The 20,281-nt window shown below is 46.1% G+C and overlaps 1 protein-coding gene across 3 annotated transcripts in view; it reads right to left on the reverse strand.

Annotated features, from left to right (window-relative positions):
- Positions 1 to 170: 170 nt before the first annotated feature.
- The window catches only part of RHCE (Rh blood group CcEe antigens), a 29,042-nt gene continuing 8,931 nt past the window's right edge, over positions 171 to 20,281 (reverse strand). Inside the window, exons 3-10 of one of the 3 annotated variants that reach the window (XM_081145366.1) lie at positions 15,959 to 16,109; positions 14,376 to 14,523; positions 13,245 to 13,411; positions 11,413 to 11,547; positions 8,958 to 9,091; positions 5,382 to 5,461; positions 2,352 to 2,425; positions 171 to 406 (exon numbers count right to left, since the gene is read on the reverse strand). In XM_081145366.1, coding sequence (XP_081001492.1) covers positions 380 to 406; positions 2,352 to 2,425; positions 5,382 to 5,461; positions 8,958 to 9,091; positions 11,413 to 11,547; positions 13,245 to 13,411; positions 14,376 to 14,523; positions 15,959 to 16,109 — 916 coding nt within the window. In that variant the 3' untranslated portion in view covers positions 171 to 379. The remainder of the gene's footprint in view (positions 407 to 2,351; positions 2,426 to 5,381; positions 5,462 to 8,957; positions 9,092 to 11,412; positions 11,548 to 13,244; positions 13,412 to 14,375; positions 14,524 to 15,958; positions 16,110 to 20,281) is intronic. The other 2 variants (XM_081145367.1, XM_081145368.1) reach the window with 2 other exon arrangements.

Consider the following 20,281-nt stretch of genomic DNA (forward strand, 5'->3'; position numbering starts at 1 on the left):
AGTTCTTCGTTTTTCCCTGTTTTTTTACCATCAGCTCTGCTGGTGCAGATGAGAGTTAACTGGGCAGCATATTTTATTCAGTATGAAAAATAAATCAAAGAATTGTCAAAGTTTAACCCAAACCTGAATGATGTGCCTGCACCCAAGAAAATATTGGTAGCATCATTTTTAATGAAACCGAACGTTTATTTAAAATTGTTACGAAATTACCACTTAAACAAGTTTCTATCTTTTATTTTTAATATCAAATCTATCTTGCTTCATTGTACATAAGGAGACTGCGATAACCAGTGTTTGTCGCACACACAAAAATGTCGGCAACAGTGAAAGGAAGCTCTCTTGTTTTGGAACAAGCCTTGTTTTTCTTGGATGCTTTTGCTTAAAATCCAACAGCCAAATGAGGAAACTGTAAAAGCAAAGCAAACATTTTTATTACAGATGAGCCCTTCTACTCTTAAAATTGGTACACATGATTCTCCCTTGATCTTTTGAAATTTATATTAACCAAAATGTCTCATCATAGCCCTTAGAGAGGTTCATTCCTAAAACCTGAATTGGAAGAGCTCCTAGACAGACCTCATTTCATATAGCTCGTCACACGGATCATTGCTAAATAGTCCTCTGGCTTTATTTGAACACCTTCAGTGACAGTGGACTCACTACCATTTAAAGAAGCTCATTTCATTTTGCAGACAGTTCAAATTGAAATAGTTGAAGGAAGCAACCATTCTCTTAGTGAAAGTACGTGAAAAAAATGTGTTATAAACTGTTTTTGTAAATCAGTACATTAGTTAGGATCATTGCAATCTAGAGGAAGATAGAAGATTTGTGCATGCAGCTCCTTGAGACCTAGGACTATATTTCATATAGATTTGTCTGTCCAGCTCGTCACACAGGGCTCTGTCACCTACTCTGTCATACATTTAATGGAATTAGGGAATAAACAAGTGCATCTTACTAGAACCATCCAAGGATGAGATGGGTGCCCCAGCCTAGCAAGTGCCAGGCATGGCCAGGACAACCAGGGATGGGTGCAAGGTGAGGCAGGTAACGTACAACAGTGTGGGTGACTCAGATGAAGAGAGTGTACACCATATGGCTGCATTTTATAAATTTTTAGAAAATGCAAACTAGTCTATAGTGACAAAAAGCAGGTCAGTGGATGCCTGGGGATGGGGTGGGGTAGGAAGGGAGTAGTAGTTCCAAAGAGGCAGGAGGAAATGTTTGGTGGTGATGGATATGTTCGGTATTTTGATTGTGGTGGTGGTTTTCACAGGTGTTGAATATATTTAAATGTATCAAATTGTAGACTTCAAATATGTGTGGTTCATTGCCAGTTATAAAAGCTGTTTGAAGAAGAGGAAGGAGACTGAGGAGAGGGACAGAGACAGGGAGAGGGTCTCTGTTTTGCCCCTACAGACAGAAATGCCCCATAGTAAAGCTGGTTCTCTTCCCTTCAGTGATGAGTCCGTCGGCATGCGGTGGAGAAAGGATTGGCATGGGACTCTCAAGGCCTGGTCCTGGGCTTGTCTCTGCCACTCACAAAGTACGATGCTGGGCATTAGCCTGACCTCTATTGGCTCCAACTTCCCATTTATAACAGGCAATATTGATCCCCGCTTGCCCAACCTCAGCTTTGATTGGAAGATTACCTAAGGCGACACACATCAGAGTGCTTCGTGAGCTATGAGTGTAGGTCAAAGGGAGGAGGGCAGTGGGTGACAGGCTCTAGCCTAGTCATGGCAACGAATGCGACAATGTTACAGAGACTCTCAGCAAGTGACTTGTGTGAGCTCCAGGACCCTCAGCTAAATAACCCCCGACTTCTATACTACAAGTTTTCTTGTGTCCACCAGCTGTAATTTACCAAGAGTTGTTTTAGATTCAGCTCTGTCACTCAAGCACTGTGAGAACTCGGGCAGTCCTGGCTCCACTCTGAGCATCTGCCAAGTGAGGGGATTAGACTTGCTGGCCCCGCGGTCCTTCTGGCTCTTGCATTCGGGATTCTATCACCTTCACGGCAAACTTTGCCCACTTTGATGACTCCATGTGGAGAGAAGTGTGGCCAAAGACAGTTCTTTTATCCCTGGCCCTCAGTGACTTTCAGGCATCAGGGAAATGGTAGCCTTTACCACCTCCCCACCCTACACACGCGCGCGCGGACACACACACACACACACACACACACACACACGTGCACATCATGGATTTGCTCCTTCCACGCTCTTTACGTCATTTTCATTTGTTTTTATTTTACTCGCATAAACACCAAATGAACATATATGCCTTGATATCTTTTTAAGTTCATTCACTCAAAATCTATGACATTAATAGGTTAAAAAAAAACTTACCTCCCAGAAAGCTTGATCATCAAAATATTTAGCCGCATGAGGTGCTCTCCATATTTTGAGTTGTAAAAGTAAACCTGTTTAAATTCATAGTAAAATGTTAAACATTAGGAGCACAGCATGTGTTATCTCGTAATCAAAATATCATACCATTTTTTCTCCCACAACCAGGAGGCAGACAAGTCGAAGCATTGTTCTTCCTGGACCAACTTAATTAACTCTATAGACATCTTTTAACAGGAATGGGCAAGAGCAATTATTTCCAAGTAATGAAGTTATGCCGAGAGGTATAGGATAACCGTGGATCTGACGTGCTTCCCAAGAGTGGCCCTGCCGGACGGTGCCCCTCTTTAAAAGCTTATCCATTTAAAATGCAAGAGCCACCGTGGCAAGCTACTCAAAGTAGGTACCTTTGGAGATCCAATAAGCTCTCGCCAGCCTCAGCCGGATGCCGCCGTGCAGCTAGGAAAGGAGTTTATAACAGTTGCTCCTGCGCCTCTCTTCACCTGTGCAGCCCCTGCGCAGGGAGCGGGGCCCTGTGCGCTCCCCAGCTGCGCGAACCTGCCGCGCGCCCAGCGTACGGGAGCGAGCACTCACCCTCCCACGAAGCAGGGAAATGCCTTTCCGACATTTATCTGCGCGTTTTTAACGATGACCGTCTCGTATTCAGCAGTGCCGAACAAGAGTAGGCCTGCGTATGCTCATGTTTCGCTTTTGTTGTGCATGCGTCTAACTGATACTGGCAGGTAAGGTGCAGTTGCACACCTTGTGTAGCTAGAATTGCTCAGAAATGGTCTCTGTCGCCGACATGAATTTTCCAGATGGCTGAGGCTTACTCATCCCTAATGAAAATCCATCTAAATACATAAATCCATACTGTATTTTTGTGTCTTATGAGTCATCACTGAACACATTTAGACTTTTTAAAAAATCAGAACCATGGCTAAGAGCATCCTCTTAGGAAATTGCTGTGTAACGCAGAGAAGGTAGGTAGCCGTTGAGGGTTGTTGGCCTGCTCTCCAGCAGCCTGAGCTTTTTGTGTTCTTGTGTCTGATTTTAAGAATTCCTTGTCCTCTGTGAGGCTCTCTGCTGTCACTTCCAACATACCAGTGTGCCTGACTTCAGAACCAGCCCCACCACTAACCTATTTCTAGTCTTCCCGAACTGAAAACCCAACAACCATGCTTGATGGGATTGTTCCTTAAACAGTGTACAGACCCCAAGTAGTGGGGCCTCTCGACAAGTAAAGTGCCTTTCAGAGGGCAGTTGGGGCTATTTTGGCTGCTGGGGGGCCACTTTCCACTTCCGTGGTCCAAGTTGCCTTTAATAACCAGTTCCCTCATGTCCATAACAGTATGTAAGGAGGAAAGCTCATTGGTTTTCACTCTTAAAGAAATAATCTAGGTGTCTTCCACTATCTCTTTTTTGACTCTTTTGAAGGAAACAGAACACACACACCCAGGTCCTTTACAAGCCAGTGCAAGTCAGTGTGACTTTGGTAATACAGTGAATGGTGGAAGAGCCCAGGGATAGGGTTGTCAGATAAGATACAGGAGGATGCTCAGCTAATTTTGAATTTTAAAAAATGGGCACCTTATACTTTCATTTGCTAACTCTGACAGCCCTACCTGGGAGACAATGTAAACTTCTGGATGAAGGAATTTTTCTCATCTGTACTTCATCACCTCAGACTGTTGAAAGCTGAGGCCACGTGGTACATTAAGGTAATTCTGGACAGTTCCACTCTCTAAACCACCCAGGTAACTCCAAAAAGTACCTTCATACATGTCTTAGAGCTGAAAGGAAGCCAAATGATTAGTTACCATAATCCTTTCCTTATACAGAGAAGCCAGCCGAGCCCAGAGAAAGTGAAGTGACATGCCTAAAGCCACCCAACTCCTTAGTGTCTGCTTATGCTATCTGGTCTCTTGTTTGGCATCCAAACAATATTGTTAGACACAATCCAAATATATTGTTAGACACAATATATGAGTGTCTAACCCATAAAAGCTGTTCACTTATAGGATAAAAGTGAACGTTTCTGAACAGAGTGCATATTTTCACCTGGCCTATAAGTAAGATTGGCAGATTAGTAACTCCCCCAGATTCTTTGCTGTTCTGTCATATTGCAAAAGCAAAAACATACTTCAACCCTCTTTTTAAAGATTTCCAGTGGCCACTCCCCCCTCACTCCATCCATGTCAGCTACACTGACCTCCTTGCTGTTCCCCAAACATACAAAGGCCCCTGCCTCAGGGCCTTTTGCACTTTCTGTTCCTTCTCATAGAATGCTCTTCTCCAAAATAAGTACATTGTATGTCTCCCTCCTGCTTTTCACTCAGGTCTCTGCCTAAAGGTCAACTTACTAAATAGGCCTTCCCTTACCACCCTTCCAAAAGAACAGCCCACCCTCACACTGACTCTAGTTCCCCTACTCTGATTTATTTATCTTCATAGCACTTATCACCATCTTACATAAGTATGCATTTATTTGCCTATTTATTGTCAACTAGAATGTCAGCTCCATGAGGTCAGGGAATTGTTTTATTCACTGCTTTGTCCCTAGTGCCTAAGAATAGTGTCTGGCTCGTATTAGATATTGAATAAATATTTGCTGAGCCAAATAATGTTATGGATGTCCTAGGAAAATAAAAGGTAAACATTTTGGCATAAGGATTTCCTTGGCCTTCTGTACAAAATTGAGGGAAATCACCAGCTCTGCCTTTAAGAGGCTACAATGTCACCACTCACCCCTACTTGTGAATCTCAGGAAAGTCTCTTCCTTTCCCTGGACCTCCGAGTGCACACCTGTTGCAGGTGACCTCTGAGTGCCTTTCCAATTCTGAAATTATGTGATTCTGTGTTTGTTTGTTTTTTAATCAAAGTCTGAGCCCTTTGCCTCATTTGGCTGGAGCCGAGAAGGTGGGTTCACAGGGAACAGGATGGGCTTGTGCACGTCTGGCCATGGGGCAGATGCACTCTGAACCCGGGCCCTGTGCCTGGGCAGTGGTGGAAAGGTGATGTCACACTGACCTGTCAGGAGACCAGATGCTAGGCCCATCGCCACGGCCAAGCTGAGTCCCCCAGTGGTGAGGAGCGCCACGTGCGTGACCCTAGAAATGACAAAGCAAAAGTGGTCACATTCAGGTATCAGGCCGCAGAGGTCATGGGAACAAAAAGCACTGCTTGTATGAGTAGTGACACTGTCAGGAAAGGCCATCAGGAGAACAAGTGTCCTCTTCCTGGTGGCCCATTCCCCTGTCATTTACCTGCAGAGCCGTGCAGATGTGGAGGAGGGGGAGGGAGGGAGGATTCCAGGATCCTCTTGGGCTACTTTAATCCTCAGGCCCCATGGGTAATGAACTAGACCAGGAGTTAGAAAGACCAAGTTCCAGTTCCAGTTCTGTCACTAGTTGTGTGGCCCTGGAAAAGTCACTTAACCCCTCAGGCAGAACCAGAGCTTCCTCATTAGGCAATTAAAGATGAAGGCTCTATTTCTGTCAAGTCAAGGAGGGGTACAGTTTGGCTATCAGATCCATCTCCCCTGCCTGCCCCCCTTGAACATATTCCCTGTTCGCTGTCCTTCAAGGCAATCCCAGGACTTCACTTTAAACAATTAAGCGGCCCTGGGAGGACATGCACATGGCCTTGCAGTAGACATAAAGGCAGCAGTGTTTTAGAGCAGCAGTACTAGAATGTTCCTAATAGCTCCAAATTAGAAACTGCCCAGATGGTCATCAATAATGGATCAATAAATTGTGCTGTATTCACACAATGAAACACTTGTTTTAACTGTGTTTTCCCAGACTCTGTAATTTGTCTACTCGGTACTCATTTATCACAGGGCCAAGCCAATGGGCCAAGTTGTTTTACCTCTCTTCTTGCAAGTCAGCTTTCTTGGGAGCACAAAACTCATATTACAAACCCCCAACCGCAAACTCTGACGTGTGCTCTCACTTCCTGCCCGGTAGGGAATGTCCCCCCTGTGCTTCCCCACCGCTGCACTCCCAAAGGCGTAGTCTCAGCTCCCCCGTTTCTCTGCTGCCTGGCCTGCATGTGGCCCTGCGTGGTGCGCTGTGCCTCGTTTCTAGGGGCACTGTGAGTAACATTAAATTTTCCTTTCAGTGGCATGGACCTCTCCCTGTTGTCACCCAGTCACCTTTATAAATTAAACCCAAGCACAATTTAACACTATACCCCAATGAAAATGAACAATCTGCAGAGATTCTCAGCAACATGGGTGAATCTCACAAGGACAGTGTTGAGTAGAGGAAACCAGGCACCCAGGGGTGCAGACTCCCTGTATGATCCCATGTGTATGTGTGCATGAAGGACGAAAGCAGGCGAAACGGATTAATGCTGTTAGAAGTCAGATTGGTGGTTACCCTGGGGTGGGACATTCGCCTGCAAAGACACGAAGGAGCTCTGGGTGCTGGTTATACGGATGTGTCAGAAAACTGATCAAGTGACACCCTTTTGATATTTGCACTTTTCTGGATGTAGATTGTACTACAAAAATAGTTTGTGTGTTGTTTGTTTGTTTTTTAAGTAATGTTAAGTGGCAGAATAGAAGCTAAATCCAAATCTGCTGACTGCCAACCCACAATTCACTCTTATCCTGATGCATCTGAAAGCAGAAATGGAGGAAGCAGGAATCACCACACAACAGTCCCCACGCAGGGTGGGCTCCCCTGTGCCAGGCTTGGTGCTTTTCCATCTGACTTCGCGTGATCCTCACAGCAGGCCTGTGAGCAAGGTATTTCACAAATGGGGAGGTCCGGGTTAGGAAGGTGCACCAAGGGTTCCACTGTCACAGGCTTGGAATGGGCGGTTCTTGGGACTCAAACCAGGCAGGTCTGTCTACCCGCAAAGGCTGGCCAGATCATTCCCAGGTTTCAGCATTTGAGGGTTACTTTCACAAATTTGGCCATAGTGACATTCCAGAAATACTATTTTAAAAAATAATTTCCTTTAAATAGACCTCTCCTTTTTTTCTTTTTTCTTTTTTTTTTACATTTAAACAAACTTATTTAAAAGAAAACTTTATGTCACTAACTTAAGTGGAAGAGAAATGAGAGGGAACTAGAAAAAGATACAATGAAAACAAAACGTAGCTAGATTCTCCCCAAGATATGGCAGCCTGGGCAAGTCTCAGCCCTAGGCTTCCTCTCCTGTCACTCAAGCCAGAGGTCAGTGTGTGTCCCGGGGGTGCAGACGCTCCACACTGAGTGGAGACTTTCTCCCTGATACAATCAAAGGACGAGTGAGAACTGGAAAAGAGCCAGTGCACTCTGTGAATCGAAGTTCTTTAAGTGTGTCCCCTCTTAAAATCCCACAATTTGTGAAAAGCCCTCCATCCTGACTCGGAGCAGGGCAGCTGATTCCTCACATTCAGTCGCCTGGACAGGAAACTGGCAAGTGCTGCTTGTGGAATGAACGAAAGTCAGCTGGCGTGCGCAGTGACACCACGGTAATGCAGGAGACGGTCCCCATGCCACACGAAGCGTTCGGGCTGCCAGCTCAGTCCTTTCTCCATCTTTCAGCTCCATACAGACGCGCCTCCCGTGGAAGCCGCGGCATCAATAATCATAAAGAAAGGGGCCATTGTTGGGCGTTTACTCCACACCAAGCCCTGTCCTGAGCCCTTTATTTATTATATGTGGCTGAATCTACACAGCAGTCCCCAGATGTAGCTCTTATTATCCCATGTTACAGAGAGAAAATTGAATCTTAAAGAGAGTTTGACTGAGTACCATGCCTAAGGTCATGTGACTGGTAAATGTGACCTCGGTCTGTCTGTCCCTGAAGCCTGTGCCCTTTACTTCCAGCAGACCAAAGGCCTCCTAAGAGAGGTCATCGTTGTCACTATGCCCTTCCCTTTGCTGGGTTCCTGCAGAGAAGGAACAGCTTCTTGGTCCCCGACTGTCTCATTCTGATGAGAGTTGGCTTGCAGAGGTGTGCTGGGCTCGTGGGCCCGCGGTTCTCATCTCTTCTCAACCCCAGATGTTCCAGGTTGGCAGCCTGGAATTTGGCCCACGCAATTTTTCTAATGATTTTGACCCTTGCCAATACTTGGGAGAGTGCCTACCATTTTCCTACATTCGCTTATTAAATCCTCTTAACCACACGGTTCCTGGCCTCAGGCAGCCTCCAGCAACCCTGTGAGGGGAGGTATTATCCTTATGTTCATTTACAATCCAGTGACCAAAGCTCAGAGAAGTTAGGTAACATGCCCAGCTTGTAAGAGGTCAAGACCAGTCTGACTCCACCGCACACTCCACACCATGACCTACACCATCAGAGGTTGGAAAATGGACTCAACTGGCTTGGGCCTGACAGCCCTGCTGTCTGCTTTTGGGAGGCCTCAGGACTGTCTGCCTTTGCCTTGCACCTAAGCTGCCCCCTTTGGAAAGAAGCAGTGGCCTGAAGAGGTGATGACTCCACACAAGTTAGGGGCTGGGCAGAATTTCTGAATAAACTGGCCAAAAAATACTCACTGAGGCCTGCTGAGTGCCTGGCCCTGAATACATGTACCCCCAGCTAAGTGCTCCAGACACATTTTTTCCTGAGTTAGATGGGGATATTAAAGGAGTGAGCCAAGTGACTCACATGGGATCCTTGCTCCAGATTGCCTGATATGTCATCAGCCCGATGTAGGCAATCCCTCCGAGCAGACCCGGCAAGCCGAAGGTGTAGTGCACGCCACAAGTGTCATCGATCCCCAGAACGCGGTTAAAACACACCTGGAAACAAAGGTCATTATAAGTAGATCTGCCTGTGAGACTGACATTCCCTACTTACCCTTTACACACATCCTTGGCATCCAGGGCCACCAAAAGGGGATGGGCTTTAGGGCTCACCTGAAACAGCACGTCCAGACTTGAACGTGCACTCACATTACCTGGGAAGCCTGTTAAACTGCAGAGTTGGATTTAGAGGGTCTGGATCCTGAGAGTCTGCATTTCTAGCGAAGTCCCAGGGAATGCCAGTGCTGCTGGTCCACTGGCCGCACTTTGAGAAGCAAGGATCTAACCCAGGCACTACTCACATTTGGGACTATAATTCTGTGTTGTGAGTATGCTGTCCTGTGAACTGTAGGATGTTTAGCAGCATCCTTCACCTGTACCCTTTAGATGCCAATAGCACCCCAACCCAGTGTGTCAACCAAGAACGTCTCCAGATATTATCAAATGTCCCTGGGAGGTGATTGAGACCTATTGGTCTAGCTCAAACTTAACTGCCATCCAAAGACAAATGGCTGATTAGAATAAAAGTCAGAAGAAAAGAATCTGAGCACACCTTCAGACTCCCATTCAATGCTCCTCCACCTCACCACTTAGCCTCCCAGATGGCCATGGGCCAACAGATGCAGATACAAATGAGAATTTCTTCAAGGCTAGCTCCCTCCTTAGATTCCCCATTGACTAAAACCCCAGACTCCTCAACTAGCTCAGGAGATACACCTAAGCACCTGCCATCTCTCAAGACTCTGGTCCCTGCACACTCTCAGGTGAACCCAACACTTCAGTCATGAGAACATCTTTCTGTTTCCTGACTGGGCCATATGCCCTTCTCACTGTTGAGCCTTTGAATACACTGCTCCTCTGCCCTGAATACGTTTTCCACTTCTTTGTCTAGCTAAGATTAGTTATCTGTTAACTCTCCCTCTGCTGAGACACCCGCTGCTCTGGGAAGCACTTCCTGAGGCATCTCAGGCTGGCTTAGATGTGCTCCTGGAGCAGTTGTCACTGGGTTGTGCTTATTTGTCCATGTTTTTCACTGTACTATGACTAGGGAAGCAGGATAAACGTTAAAACATAAGCGATGAATGAATGAATGCGTGAATGTGTGAATGAATGAATGTGTGAACAAGTGAGTGAATGAATGAGTAAATCAATGAATGAGTGAATCAATGAATGAATGAGTGAATCATCCTTTAATTGTTCCCCCCAGTGACAGAGTCAAGGAAACTGAAGCACAGAGAAATCGATGGGCTCTGAGCCTGACGGTAACTCACACTCTCCTGCTGTGCGCTTCCTCCTTTCATCTTAGGGCCTCAAAGCCGGAGGAGAGAAAAGACAACTGTTCCCATTCCAAAGATGAAAAGCAGACTGCCCCATCTTTGCTCACATCAAACTGCTGGTAAGTTCTTCCTCATCTGGAGCTGCAACTGCCTCCCTGAACACCCACTGCCCATCAGATCCGGCTTCCCGCGCCGTGCCACCCACAAGTCCACTCCTTTACCCTCCACTAAGCCCTCAACCCATGAAGATTTGCTGTTCCTAAACATTTCTTTTAGAAGTGTGTCATAACAAATTGGCTATAATGAAATATTCTGGTATTATCTGTGCCTGTTGAATATTGAAGGAAGAAAAAGCCATCCACTTCAAACTAAACAATCAGAAGTGGACGTGACCTGGATTATCAACCCAGCATCTTTCTGGGTGCTGCCCTTCCCGCCCCCATTCTCACGGTTCACGGGCAGCAGCCATGTGTGTGCGACATGTCCCCTCCCCCACCCAGCCAAAGATGGGCCCAAGATCCAAGTTAGGCCAATGAGCTCCTTCTTCAAAGAACTTGGAATTAGGGCCAAGAGATGTTACCCAGCTGCTTTCTTGAAGAGAGATACCACATTTCACCATGTGGAATAGCAGTAGGAGAACAGAAAGGAAGTCTACAGAGTGAGAATAAAGCAGATATTCAGGAAAAACAAAGAAAGAAAAAGATCATGTTCCTCTTGGGCTCCCCACAACACTCCAGTCCCTGGTGCTAGCCATTCCTGGGCTCCCAGGAGCATTCCTGGGTTCTGTGACATCCCAGTAGCTTTATAACAAATTCCCCCTATGTCTGAGCAAGCTTGAATGGGTTCTGCTACTTGCTCCCCAGGTCCTAACAAATGCACCATCCAACCTGGGTGGGTCCCTCATCCAAGCTTTGAAGCTAAACTGAGAGGGTGTCAACACCCGTCTAGCGCAGCCTACGGCACCACACGATGGCCCACCATGGTCCCAGGGTCCTTCTGGTCCAAGACAAAGCAGAAGGTGTTAGTTGCCCAGCTCCTTACCTGCAGGCATTTGGCTCCCCCAACGATCAGCCCAGCCAGGAGGCCCAGCACCATGGCAATCCAAGGGGAAGCAATAATGTGACATGAGGCACCCACAGCGACGCCTCCGGCCAGCACTGCATTGTGGACGTGATTCTGCAAAGAAATAGCTTGTGGGGGAATGGAGTGAGGCACAGAGAGGACAACATCTTGCCCAAAGTTCCCCGGCAAGCTGGTAGTAAGGCAATACTGTAAGGTCCTCCCTGCTTGGCTGATCCTGAAACCATCCACTGCCCTCTGTTGAGACCACCTGGCCTTTATCAATGGACTTATCTCACCCTACTTCTCAGGCTCAGGGAGCAGTCACCCTAATTGGGTGGCATTTAGGGAATCAGCTTGAAAGTCTTGCTACTCAGCATTCAGCCACCCTCACACTCATTAGTGGTGTGTCCTTGGGCGCTTAACAGCTCAGTGCTTCAACTTTTCTACCAGATAATGGGGTTTTGATTATGCCTACTTAATGCAGGTTATTGTAAGAATTAAATGAGTTGCCACATGTAAAACCCTTAGCCCAGTGCATGGCATAGAACACGAGTAAATGCCCAATAAATATAAGCCATTATTATTGCTTTTATTATTTTTATTAGTATTTGCTACTTGGTGCCTATGCCACCTGCATGACTGGACCCAATAAGCTGGGCCCTGGATCGCATCTCTGCTGTGTCCTTCATTTCTCTAGAACTGGGCCTCACCTTCTCTTACACTTCTTACCCCTTTCCGCCCATACCCACCCCCAGCCCTTTTCCCCTTATTATCTCATAACAGGACAGTTTGGTTCAGTTCATGAACTTGAATTCTTGCTCCTGTCGGTGATTAAGCTGTGTATGACCATGGAGAATTTGGTCTTAAGTTTTCATAAAATAGGGTGAGACTTTAGAGTTCAGGATCCCATCCCTTGTTTAAAGGAATGCTTTTCTAAAGCCAATAAATGCTACAAAAAACAACAACAACAAGAACAAAAACGGTCTAACGAGGTCTAGGAGCCCTGGGCCCACAGATCAGCTTCTGGGTTTTGCTGGCCTGATTGCCAAACCTGCCTCCCTGGATGACCCCACCTTGTCTGATCCTAGACTCCCTGTCACCATGGAGCTCACCAGTGGGGACACCTACCTCCCCCTAGTACTGCTAACCTGTCACCCGTGGCCATATTCTCTCCACTCCGGGCCCCACTGCCGATCTAGACCTTTCCCCACCACCTCTTGCTGGCTGACTCCATGCCCTGATCACCACAGGAACTTGTTCTGTCTTTAGCTCTACACTCTCACCATCTCCCCAACCCAAAACTCACATGATCCCCGGGCTCCACCGATAATAGCAGCTGACGTCTGCCCGCACTTATTCCACATGAAGCACTTTACATACGCAATTTAAGTGGCTTAACCAAGGCCACGTGGCTAGGTTAACCTACCTCTTTACTGACATTTCTTGGGGTAAGGGGAAAGGCGGACTCATTCTGTTCTCGTTTCTCTCTGCTGACTCTTGCTCATGGTGGTGGCTTTAATAACTAGCAGAAATGGGGTTCAAACCTGGGTCTGTGTGATGTCAATGCTGATGGACTAAATCACGCCCCCCCCCCCCCAGTAAGCCTTTGATCAGTGCACAGTCTCCCAGGGTCCAGGGCCCATTTTACAACCTAGCTCTCTTCCTTATGCTCCATGACACAGCAGACAAGGCTCCACCACTGGCCATGCTCTTTCCCAAGTAGTGAGGCTGGCCCTGGGGGCAGGGGGCGTGAATATGTGTGTCAGGCCTGGCAGACCCAAGTGCTGCCCCTGGAGCAGCCCCCTCCTCACCATGTTGATCTTCCCTTGAGGGTGAACCAAGGCCGACACAGAGATGGCCGTTACTGTGCTCACTGCAAGAGCATAGTAGGTGTTGAACACGGCAGTCTTCCTTTCCAGTGGCGTGAATATCAGAGCGGAGTTGAAACTTGGCCAGAACATCCACAAGAAGAGGGTGCCTGGGGGTGAGAGAGTCAGTGGCCAGAACCAGCACTCCTGCTCCAGAGCCTGAGCCTCTGCAGACTTCAGACGGGAGAAGCCGGGAGCTGGCTAATCTTAGCTTGATTACTCTCTAGCTATGACTTTGGGAAGTTATGTGTCCTTTCTGAAATTCCAAGTTGGCAGCTAACACATTTCACAGGCAGGGAATCCAAGGCCCTGAGAATTGAAATGAACGAACCCCAGACCTCCTGACCCTGGCTTGTGATGGCCAAATGCTTATTTTTAAAAATTAGCATGCTGTTGCCCGGCTGGGCGTGGCTCAGCGGTTGAGCATCGACCTAGGACTCAGGCGATCAGGGTTTGATTCCCGGTCAGGGCACATGCCCGGGTTGTGGGCTCCATCAATGACTCTCTCATCATTGATGTCTCTCTCTCTCTCTCCCTCTCCTTTCCTCTCTCTAAAATCAATAAAGATATATTAAAAAAAAACACAAAAAACCAGCATGCTGCTTTCATTCAGCACGGTGGCCTGATCCTCAGTCGCCGGCTGTGGAGCTGGCTGGCTGACTTCCTCTCAGCCTCTCCAGCGCTTCAAGTTCATCATTCTCACCGCCGCTTTTTAAAATACACCATATGACTGTTCAGTGCCCACCCTCTTCTTTCCTCCACTTCGGGGGGCCTTACTTTCTTCGCTTCCCTCCAATTCCCTCTTTTAAGTTGAGGCCAAACAAATTGGATGAATTTATTTAAACTCAAATGTAGGGATTCTTTCCTCTCCTTTGGATATGAATGAAGAGAGGTGCCCTAGAGGGGAAGGCTTCATCCAAAGGTCTGAACTCATCAAGCCCCACTGGAGGAAATGAGTCATTGGAGAGGGGCTTCAGACACCCAGGGCTCGTTGGTGAAAGACATTTTCTGCAGAGTGTTTTGGAGCCTCTTGCTCACCCCAGGTCCGAGGCCTCCCACCCACCCTGCCCTTACCCAGCATGGCGAACAGGCTGGGGCTCGTTGTCCTCCGGTTTTTCTCCTCTGCCGCCTTGGGCATACGTCTTGAGAGGCACCTGGCCACCATCAGTCCAAAATACGCAGCGAACACGTGGATGTGCATCGTGCTTACATGGTCATCCTCCTGCAACGAAGCGCAGCGGGAGCCGTGAGCGCCCTCACCCTCTGCGCGCAGGCGAACCCCATGCTCCTCGGAGAAAGCTCTGGGCCTCACACGGGGGTGTGACTCACAGTCACCAGACAGGTTGAAGCTTATCCAGCCCAGCAGCTCCCCTTTCAGAGGAGCCCCGTGAGTAGCTGAGTGTTTATTCCAGGGAGGTTCCTGGTTGGTCTTATCAGTAGCTTTTAAGTGCTTTTGGCCAGCCCTGGCTGGTGTGGCTCAGTTGGTTGGAGCGTACATCAAGAGGTCACAGGTTCGATTCCCAGTCAGGGTGCACACATACCCAGTTGTGGGTTCAATTCCTGATCGGGGTTGGCTGAGGCAACCAAATGTTTCTCTCTCACATCGATGTCTCTCTCTCTCTCCCCCCCTCCCCCTCCCTCCTTCTCTCTCTAAAATAAAAAAAAAAACAAAAAAACACATATCCTTGGGTGAGGATTTAAAAATAAATAAATACATACATACATACATACATAAATGCTCTTGGCCAAGGTCCACTTAGGCGGGGCAAAATGCCACATGGCCACGTACCTCCACGGCTTCCTACTTTTCTGCAGAATTTCATGGAGTGGTAAGTGATATAAACTTTGCAAGATGAAACAGTCAGGTTTCTCATAACAGAACTGATGTCTTAGTAAATTCTAGGTATATGCTAATTTTGCTTTATAAATATCAAATTTAGGAATCCTTAATAACTCAGTGTGTTCCTCCTAAATCCTGTCAATTGTGCCTTCAAAAAATATCCCGAATTGACAGAATTTTTACCACCACACCTCACTGACCCCGCCTTGGTTTAAGCCACCATCACTGCAAACCCAAATTATTGCAAAAACCCCCTTAGCAAGTGATCAAAGTTCACATACTCAGTAATGAGACAAATGCCACTACCTTGCTGTGTGATCTTGGGCAATCACTTCCCCTCTCTGGGCAGTAGCTTTCTCTTTTGTGATCAGCTCTCATCTTACTTGATTGTATCTGACCACAGGGTCGCCACTACAGCAGAAGACCTGGGAAAACCATTTGGCATGGCCTCACCTTCACAAGCTGGCCTCAGCCTTAGACTTTTGACAGTTTCCCCCAGTGACTTCACATGTACAGTTTAGTGACACACATTGACTGGTCTGAAAGAAGACACTGGCCATGCAGCTTAGTGGGCCACAGCTGGTGGGGCCATGGGAATTAATTATCTTTTTATACTTCCCATAATTATCTTGTGATTCCTACTGTATCATATTTTAGAAGCTAAAGGCATTCATTTGTTATGTTTAAACATTTAGCACAGACCACACTTTTGTAACCCCATTTGGCCCTGGCTTTATTTTTTAAAGTCCCAGAAGCCTCACCCAAGGGAGGCCACCCTTTCCACCTCCTCACCCCTCCTCACAGCACCATGACTCACAAAGAGGAATAGATGGCTGATCACCCTCATGGCAACAAAGGCTGCCACCTCCATCAGCACCATCACCACCAGCTGCACGAGGTTGGTCTTCCCCAGGATGGCACCCACTGAGATCAGCACGGACATGGCACTCATGGTAGCCTTCTGAATGCTGGGGAGACAGGGCCAGACAGGGATGACTAAGAAGGAAAGATGACTCTCATTCATTCATTCACTCACTCATTTAACAAACACGTGTTGATCTTCTTACTCTCTGCCTGGCACTGAAGGCAAGATTTCCACCTATGGGGACTGATGCTGCCCAGCCTGGGGTTCCCTTCATTCCTTTCCCCCATCAGGGTGGCATCTACGCTCTGAGAGATTGCTCTCTCATACATACTGAGGATGCTCAGAGGTCCTTATAGGAATGTCACTGTGAGCTACAGAGGCCAAATGCTCCCTCAGGGCTCCCTCTGGGATCCAACAACTGGGACTCTGCCCTCGGCGTTTCTTCTGCCGTCATTGCTCACAAATGCTCAGTAGAGGGCGCTCTTCACCTGTAGCCCGAGGCCCCACACCCTCATCTCTGCGCCTCCGAAGGCAGTGGAGAAATACTGGGTTTGGAAGTAGGACAAGCCTGGCTTCCAGTCTCAGCTTTTCCACTTGAGCAGCTACTTAATTGCACTGAGCCTGTTTCCTTGTCTGCAGGCTAAGAAAGATAATAAAATTATCTCATGGCAGTGCCGTGGGGACGGGAAGGAGGATTCACGCATAAGTGTCTAGCACCCTGACGGCCCAAAGAACTGAGGAGGAGAAGCCGGCATTATTAGCGCTATTACTGATTTCTGCCTCCCCTTGCCCAAGTGAGCGAGCTCAGTGTGGGGATTCAGGAGCAGAAAACAATTTTTGTTTTTGAGGAACTTATGATTCAGCTGGGGAGACAGGGCTGGTATCACTACCAGTGATACAAGGAGGCTAGAGAAGGAGACACTGAGGGAGAGGACAGTGTAGACGCTCTAACCACTGAGCCAAACCGGCCAGGGCTGCCTATTTCTTAATTGGTTTTCTTTTGGTGTTTAGTTATATGAATTCTTTATAAATTTTGGATATTAATCCTTTATTAGATGTATCACTGAAGATATACTCTCCCCTTCAGTAGGTTGTCTTTTTGTTTTGTTGATAGTTTCCTTTGCTGTGCAAAACTTTTTAGTTTGATGTAGTTCCATTTGTTTATTTTTTTCTCTTGTTTGCCTTGCCTGAGGAGATATATCAGAAAAAATATTACTAAGAGCAATGTCAAAGATTTTACTGCCCATGTTTTCTAGGAGTTCTACGGTTTCACATCTTACATTTAAGTTTTCAATCCATTTTGAGTTCATTCTTTTATATGGTGGAAGAAGGTGGTCTCGTTTCTTTTTTTGCATATATTTGTTCACTTTTACCAATACCATTTATTGAATAGACTGTCTTTATCCCATTGTATATTCTTGCCTCCGTTGTCATATATTAATTAAACATAGGTGTGGATTTATTTCTGGGCTCCCTATTCTGTTCCATTGATCTGTTTTTATGTCAGTACCATGCTGTGTTGTTGTTGTTTTTTAAATGTGTCTTTATTGGTTTCAGAGAGAGGAAGGGAGAGGAAGAGAGAGGGACAGAAACATCACTGATGAGTAATTGATTGGCTGCCTCCTGCACGCCCCCTACCGGGGATCGAGCCTGCAACCTGGGCATGTGCCCTGACTGGGAATTGAACTGAAATCTCCTGGATCATAGGTTGATGCTCAACCGCTGAGCCATGCTGGCCAGGTAGTACCATGCTGTTTTGGTTACTATAACCTTGCAGTATAGTTTTATATTAGGTAGTGTGATACCTCCAGTTCTGTTCTTTTTTTCTCAAGATCGCCGTGGCTATTCAGGGTTTTTTGTGGGGTTTTATTTGTGGTTCCGTATAAATTTTAGGATTATTTGTTCTAGTTCTGTGAAAAATATCATTGGTATTTGATAGGGTTGCACTGAATCTATTGATTGCTTTGGGTAGTATGAACATTTAATGATGTTGATTCTTCCTACCCATGAACAACACAGCATATGCTTCCACTTATTTGTATTGTCTTCAATTTCTTTCTCCAATGTCTTATAATTTTCTGAGCACAGGTCTTTTACCTCCTTGGTTAAATTTATTCCTAGGTGTGTGTTTTTTTAATTTTTTGATGCAATCATAAATGAGGTTTTCTTAATTTCTCTTTCTGATAGTTCATTATTGGTATATAAAAATGCTACCAATTTCTGAATATTAATTTTGTGTCCTGCTACTTTACTGAGTTTATTAGTTCTAGCAGTTTTTTAGTAGAATCTTTAGATTTCTCTATATACAGTGTCATGTCATCTGCAAATAATGACAACTTTACTTTTTTCCAATTTGAATGCCTTTTATTTCTTTTTCTTGTCTGATTCCTGTGGCTAGGACTTCCTTATTTAAATTTTAATCCTCCGAGTAACCCTTTGAAAATGGTGCTAGAGTACCATTCAGTACCTCCATTTTACAGAAGAGAATATTGACAGTAGAAGAGGAGACTTTTTTGGGCAATGACCACACAGCCAGTTAATGACAAACGTGAGGTTCAAACCTAGTTGGCCTGATTCAAAGCCTGTGCTCTGAAGTCTGGACACAGCCTCCCCAGTGTTTGCTGCCCATATAGGGTCCTGCTAAGGCTCAAGGACTTCAGAGGGAAGGTCAGAGGGCAAAGGGCAAGGGAAGGAGTTTTACAGGGACCAGGAATTATTTAGAATTTCTTACTATGTGAGGAAAACAAAGGACAAAGCTGAATAAAAAAGGCCTCTGCCCTGATGGAACTGGTCATGGGTGACTCAAGGCAGAATCAATTCAGTGCCAAGTCAGGCTGCACAGAGCAGGTGAGGCTGAGGGAGCGGGAGAGTACACAACTAGGAGGCAGGCCTGGGCACCACCCACCAGCCCAGTCCAGCTGGAAAGGTCAGGAAGGAACCCATTGTTAACATCTATGATGCCAGTCTCGGCAGGGGTCACAACTGGTCACAGGCAGGGCAGGGAAGTTCACTCAGGCTGCAAATGACCTCTTCTTGTTTTTCTGGATTGAGTCAACAAGAAACAGGTCCCTGTGGGCAGGACCTCAGAAGAAGGGAGCAGCTCAGATATGTCTGTAGGCTGGAACACAGAAAGCTGAAGGTTTGTGTGACCTTATGCCCAGGCAGCAGGAACACCAGACCAGGGCCACCACTGTCAGAGTCTCCCCAGAGTGCCCTTTGTCACTTCCCATGTGATTACTAGGGTTATTGAATCCCCATGGGGATTAGCCCTAAAACTTTTTAGAAGAAAAAATGTGGAGAGTAGTTTTTCAGGACCAGTAGGAAGCTGACCAGACTATGTTTTGTGTCATGACTACTTGAAGTGTGCTGGAAGGGTTATAGAGAGTTAAAGCTAAAACCATGTCACCGCTTAGCTGTGTGTCCCTAGGCAAGTGCCTTACACTCTCTGAACCTGTTTCCTTGCCGGTATACCAGGCTAGACCTCTACTCGAAGGGTCATACAAAATAATGTTTGTCAAGTGCCTGGCTCATGGACAGATGTTCAACAGCAGTGCCCAGAGATTTAGCAGGGTCTTAGAGGTATCACGTTCCCCAAGATGCCTAAAATGGAATTTACCATCATCTGAGCAGGACAGAGATTCAGAGTTCCATAAAACAAACAAAAATAATAATTTTTAAGGAAAAATTTTACCTCATTCCTCCTCTCAAGCGCTGATATCATTTTTTTAAAAGTGTACAGCTCGAAAGATTTATGTACACCCTTGTATAACCATTACCCAAGATAACATAGAGAACATTTACTGTACCCCATAAGGTTCTTTTGTGCCCCTTCCTAATCATAACCACCGCCTTCCCTGAGTAACCATTATTCCAACTTCTAGTGACATAGGTTAATTTTGTGGTTCTTAGAATTTCATATGAATGCATCTAAATAGATCAAAATTAATTTAAAGAGAGTAAAGGCATGGCTATTTCTTGTCGATTTCTTAGCATTTGAAGGCTAAGAATACTTCTTTCTTTTCAAGAGACTATGTCGCTGAGTGTGATGTTTCTATTTCTTTTTGTCTTATCTCCATTATTTTTTTCTTTGAGCCCATATTAATTGGGTCACTTTACAAAATCATACTCAACAATAAAGAAAAGACCAAGGGAGAGCTTAGATCTGGAGTTGTCAGATAAATATAGGATGCCCAGTTATATTTGAATTTTAGGTAAACAATGAGCAATTTGTTAGTAAAAGTATGTCCCAAATATTGCATGGTTTCGGTGTTAGAA

This window comes from Miniopterus schreibersii (assembly GCF_964146895.1).
Source record: "Miniopterus schreibersii genome assembly, chromosome: 8".
Lineage (NCBI taxonomy): Eukaryota > Metazoa > Chordata > Mammalia > Chiroptera > Miniopteridae > Miniopterus > Miniopterus schreibersii.